The sequence below is a fragment of the Acanthamoeba castellanii genome (assembly GCF_000313135.1).
Source record: "Acanthamoeba castellanii str. Neff unplaced genomic scaffold scf7180000084444, whole genome shotgun sequence".
NCBI classification, from domain to species: Eukaryota; Discosea; order Longamoebia; family Acanthamoebidae; genus Acanthamoeba; species Acanthamoeba castellanii.
In genome coordinates, this window is record NW_004457656.1 from 1013 (window position 1) to 3776 (window position 2764).

General features: G+C 56.4%; 1 protein-coding gene and 1 pseudogene across 1 annotated transcript; both read left to right on the plus strand.

The window, feature by feature from the left end:
* Positions 1-37: 37 nt before the first annotated feature.
* On the plus strand, positions 38-2287 carry ACA1_024630 (uncharacterized protein; the record flags this gene model as incomplete). The annotated part of the gene is made up of 12 exons (XM_004353206.1): positions 38-191; positions 398-439; positions 571-632; positions 722-847; positions 921-1014; positions 1113-1193; positions 1276-1368; positions 1461-1546; positions 1640-1707; positions 1772-1886; positions 1959-2101; positions 2173-2287. Coding segments are annotated over 12 exons (1179 nt in total), but the record flags the coding sequence as incomplete, so codon positions are not given.
* Positions 2288-2569: 282 nt separating this feature from the next.
* Positions 2570-2764, plus strand: part of ACA1_024640 — an 842-nt pseudogene continuing 647 nt past the window's right edge.

Consider the following 2764-nt stretch of genomic DNA (forward strand, 5'->3'; position numbering starts at 1 on the left):
TTTCTTTCTTTCTTTCTTTCTTTCGCCCGCCATAGACCTGGATTCGGAGGTGAAGACGGCTAAGCAGGTCGAGGAGGAAGAGCGGCGAAGGAGAGAGGAGAGGATCATCGACAAGAAGAAGGAGCACCTCAAATCGATCGAGGTCCTCATCGACCAGCTGGAGCTTCCTGACGACGAAGAGGAAGAACTCGGTACACCGACTCTTCCTCAAAACGCCACGCCTAGCACAGCAACCCAGGCGCTCACTTTCGATCTCTTTCCAGCGCCCGTTGCTCCGACCCACCACCAGGGCGCCCTAAGACCAAGCCTGTCCAGTATGCCCCGCCCCCCTCTTAAATCCCAGCATGCAACGTACCACAACGACCAAACCGTTTTTCTTATTTTGTGGAACATGCAGTGAGCGACCAGGGCAATAAACAATCGCCGGCGGCTCTCCGAGGTATGCTTCGCCCCACCTAGCGTCACTGTCCTACCCTTATTATTGGTGGAACCCCGCTGCTTACATTCCCCGCCTTCTTCTTCTTCTTCTTCTTCTTCTTCTTCTTCTTCTTTTCTTTTCCCTACACACAGAGAGGCAGGAGTACGATGCTATCCAGCGCAAGTACAAGGAGCTCTTGAGCCTCACGGGCCAGGTATGTCCGATTGCCGCTTCGCGCGATGGTGGCTGTGGCGAGCGCGCTAACGCCGCGTCGCCTGGCTTGGCGGAAACTGCCAACACCAGCCCCTGTGGACGAGCGCGGAGGGTACAAAGGTGGACTCAAAGGTGGTGACCGCAACCGTTAAGAAGACGGTGGATCAGGCCAAGGGTCTCGCCGACTCCCCTTCCACCTCCCCAGACAGACGAGACGTACATCTACACTCTCCATTTCTTCTTTGCTTCAAACGAACATCAACGGTCGAATCAACGCCTTCAACTTTAGGTGATCATCGGCCGAGCGCGAGACTGCGTCACAGCTCTGGGGCCTTTCCTGCTCGCGGTCAAGGCTCTGAACCAGTTGATAGACGACATGCGGGGTATGCTCGATCTTGTTTTCATTTTCTCTCCCTCTCGCTGTAGGATTAGCCACACGTCAGCAAAGCTCTTAATCCCACTCGCACCTTTATGTGAGCAGCCTGCAGGAGGCCGATGGATCGGCCGGCAGTCGATGCATCGATCAAGGATGTGCAAGGGCTGCACAGCCGTCTCATGCAAGGTACAACACGTCCACGCCTGCACGCTAACACGTGTACGGCTGCGACTCTGAGACGCACTCACACCCCATTTTCTTTGTACAGCCTACGAAGCCTTGCTGGAGTCGTACATGTATTCTACGGGAGCGCCATCGGGCAAGTCGGCGCCCAGCTCTCGCCCGCCCGACGCCTCTCCTGGTATGGCCCTCGGCACCAGCAGCGTTCGGCCCTCCTGAATGGATCGCCACAGTGGTCACTGACGAGTTTTGTTGTTATGCACCAACCCGTAGACCCGCATTCGCCCAAGCCTCCACAGGAGTTCACCGGCGAACAGGCCAAGAATGCCATCCTGTACTCCTTCCGTGACTTCTACCTCGTACGTGCCTATCACCCCCTCCTCCCTCAATCGTCGTGGCTATAGTCCCAGAGTGGAGCTAATCGGGCTCCGCCTGTTATACGCCGTCGATAGAACACGGCCGCTCCGCCTGCGCCCGACACGCTCGCCCACCTCAGCTACGTCCCCTGGCAGCCCACCAGGTACCTGGCCGTACACCATGAGCTGCTACTCGATTGAGAGAGTAACGGGTGATCGGTTGTCCAGGGCCATGCGCGAGTATTGCAGCGACGCGATCCAGTTGTTCAAGCCCATCGTCGAGGCCGTCAACTCTCCGCTGGCTTCGCTCCACTTCCGAAGCTTTGCCGACCTCGTCACTAAGGTGCGGAGAGAGAGCTCTCGTGGTGTGAAGATAGGACCGTTAACGCCGACATGGTGTGTGCGCGCCTTCTAGGAGATCGAGCTGCTGGTGCCCATCGCCAAGATGATCCAGCACGACCGCTACAAGTATGCTGCGTTCGACAAGTTCCCGCTGGGGATCAAGGTCTTCATCAACTCGGTCGTCGTGTTCGTCGACGCCGTCAGCGTCTACAAGCAGTACGGCCTTATCATACCGCATACGCGCCGCCACCATTGGTGCGCTTCTCACCACCTCCTTGCCGTGACAGGCGTGGCGGCAACGTCGAGTTGAGCACGGCCAACCATCGGAAGGACGAGCTGACGAACGCGCTCAAGATGCTCCTCGCCACCATCCGCAAGGTCATTGACAACGCCGGGCCGTGAACCAAAAACCTGAACCTTCCAATTCAAAAATCATCTTAAAAACAAAAAAAAAAAAAATGCAGCACAGATGCCGTGATGGAGACACCCAGCGAGTGCCATGGTATGCAGGCATCACCGCACCCCTGTTTGGGATTATTTAAGGCGTAAATGGTGGCGCGGGGTTGGTGTCAACTCATTGAATTTTCGCCGTGATAAAGTTCGGCCGAGCGAACTCAAGCTTGGCTTTTTTGGCGCGAACTATGGTTTTCAGCAGCAGCATCTTTCTGCAGCATCTGCAAAAACATGGCCACGATTGCCTCCACCTACCGACTGAAACCGGAGAGCACGCTGAGCACTATCCGGCCTGACGAGACTCTACTTGCGGCTCCCTTGCGCGTGTGGAAAAAATGGGTGCCCCAAGCCGTCCTGGACAATCATCGATCGAAGGTGCAAGAGCTGGAAGCAGCCCCAGGTATGCAGGAACAACAAACGTTTGCT